This window comes from Rhagoletis zephyria, unplaced genomic scaffold, assembly GCF_001687245.7.
Source record: "Rhagoletis zephyria isolate East Lansing unplaced genomic scaffold, Rhagoletis_zephyria_1.1 Rzeph_scaffold_03228, whole genome shotgun sequence".
Taxonomy (NCBI): domain Eukaryota; kingdom Metazoa; phylum Arthropoda; class Insecta; order Diptera; family Tephritidae; genus Rhagoletis; species Rhagoletis zephyria.
In genome coordinates, this window is record NW_016160311.1 from 10066 (window position 1) to 12272 (window position 2207).

Below are 2207 nucleotides of genomic sequence, written 5' to 3' on the forward strand. Positions count from 1 at the left end.
TCCATTTATAAAAGCGTTGTATATTAAAAAGTTTTTTTTATATTATTTATTTTCTACTTTTTAGTCCTGTCTGAATAAAATTTTGCAATAGATATTAAAATAATTCAACGATATTAATAGAAAGGTGCACACACATGCATTTACATATGTATGTACATACAAACGAGCACCAATTAATTTTATTTAAAGAAATGGCGTGTCGTCTATTTCCGGTGTAGCAAACGTAGTACATAGGGCGACATCTAGATGTCATCTACCTCGCCCTATTCACTATGCTTTTTTATAGGAGCTTTTCAAAGCTTTGCTTTATGGTGTCGGACACACAACATTGAAAGTTTCTGGAACACAACATTGAAAGTTTCTGGAACACAACATTGCAAGTTGATAAAAGCGTTGTAAAATCAGTTTAAATTGTGTTAATTTGCAATTTGTGAGTGATTCTTGAGTTGAAGACTGCGTAAAAACTAATACAATGAAGTGCTGTGTGTTAAATTGCGACAGCCGTCAAGATGCAAGAGACGTAGATGCAAGTGTAGCGCTGGGATGAATCGCTGCATTTTGTGTACATAGGGCACGGCAAAGCCGTTCCCCAAATGTGTCTCTATTATTATATTAACAGCATTTCCTCACAATGATTTTGTTTCTGCTCCACGCAGCCTCCATTAACAAGTTAACTAATAAATCCCGCAGAGATGCTGCTGCAGTTTTCTGCAGCAGCCTTAATTGCAAAGCAATGGAGTGCACTAAAACGTTTGCTGAAGCAGCCTCAATTGAAAATTAATGGAGTGCACTAAAATGTTCACTGTTCTCTAATATATTAGGTGAAAAATGATATATTTTCGCATTTAGCAAAATTAAAACACGTTTTTCGCTGTAAAGTGAACTGCTTTGGCAGTTTAAACTCGTTCTTCTTTTCGCTCTATTCTCTGTTTACTTGTGGTACACAAATGTCAACGCCCAGGACGGCGCAATCTTGTACTCTATCATTCTTGATCATGATTGGTAGTATGGAAACTAGCAGTGTTGCCAGAATTTTTGTATAGCGCATCCCCATATCGAGCCGCAGTTATCCCCAAAAAATCTCCATTTTTCTTCTAAATCCCCTTAAGTAAGAAATAAAAAAATATGTATTCTCATTTCTGTGACTTCGTTTTAATTACAGTTTTGAATACTTTTTTATTACAAATTTTCACAGTTGGATATGTGTACATATATATGAGATCATTTGTTTATTTACGTATAGCGAGTTCTTTTTTTATGGTTTTTGGAGACTATTTAACAACATACCTTCGGCCCAAGGTTCCTATTCCAATTGCTGTCTGTAAGTTCGTCAATTTTATTTTGTGCGCTTGCCACTTTGTAAAATTCTTTTTACACTAATGCTCGTGTGATACTACGTTTTTTTCCTGTATTTTTCATTTGAAATACAAACAAAAAAACTGACGAAAGTCAAATTACAAAAACTATTCGGCAATGTGTTAGAGAAAGACAAATTCTGTGTGAAGAACAGCTGAATTTTGACGTTTCATTACCGAAATTCAAATAAACGAAATTAAAATTGATGTAAAACAGTTTTGTAACAATAAAAATAAAATTAAAGTGGCAAGACAACTACGTATTCCATTTAATTGACAAAGTCCACGGTGCAGAATATATATGGAATCATATGCTACCATCATATAAGGACAAATATAAAAAGCAGCAGTTTTGGCTCGATTTGGTGGATGAAATGAACTCAACGTTCACAGCAAATGTACCATTTCAATGCGGTAAGTTTTTAGCAAGTTCATATGTAATAACTAAAATATATATTATATGTTTGTATAATACATATATGTATTTAAAGATGAAGTTAGGCACAAGTGGTGCAACATCAAGTCATATTTCAGTTCAGAGAAGCAGAGGATGGACAAGGCAAAGAGAAGCGGTGCCGGCGGAGACGAAAACGTACAGACCAGCTGGAAGTTCTATGAAGCTTTGAAATTCCTACAACATATGAATGAGCATACACCATCAGTGAATAATTTTAATAAGTGGAGTTTGCAGGTACGACTTTTATTGTGTGAAACCGGGCAAAGCGTCGATTCGCGTGCTACGTAAAATTTGCTTAATATTTTCATTCCCTTGTAGAACCTGGACCCTGATCCCAATCCATCGCGTAAGCTTGGGGAGCAACTGCAGCCTGCAGAATGTTTCGATCCAGGCTT

At 35.3% G+C, this 2207-nt stretch overlaps 1 protein-coding gene across 1 annotated transcript in view; it reads left to right on the top strand.

Moving 5' to 3' along the window:
• Positions 1-1299: 1299 nt before the first annotated feature.
• Positions 1300-2207, top strand: part of LOC108368623 (uncharacterized) — a 2816-nt gene continuing 1908 nt past the window's right edge. The window contains exons 1-3 of the mRNA XM_017623507.1: positions 1300-1769; positions 1847-2046; positions 2131-2203. Of these exons, the coding sequence (XP_017478996.1) occupies positions 1667-1769; positions 1847-2046; positions 2131-2203 (376 nt within the window). The 5' untranslated portion in view covers positions 1300-1666. The remainder of the gene's footprint in view (positions 1770-1846; positions 2047-2130; positions 2204-2207) is intronic.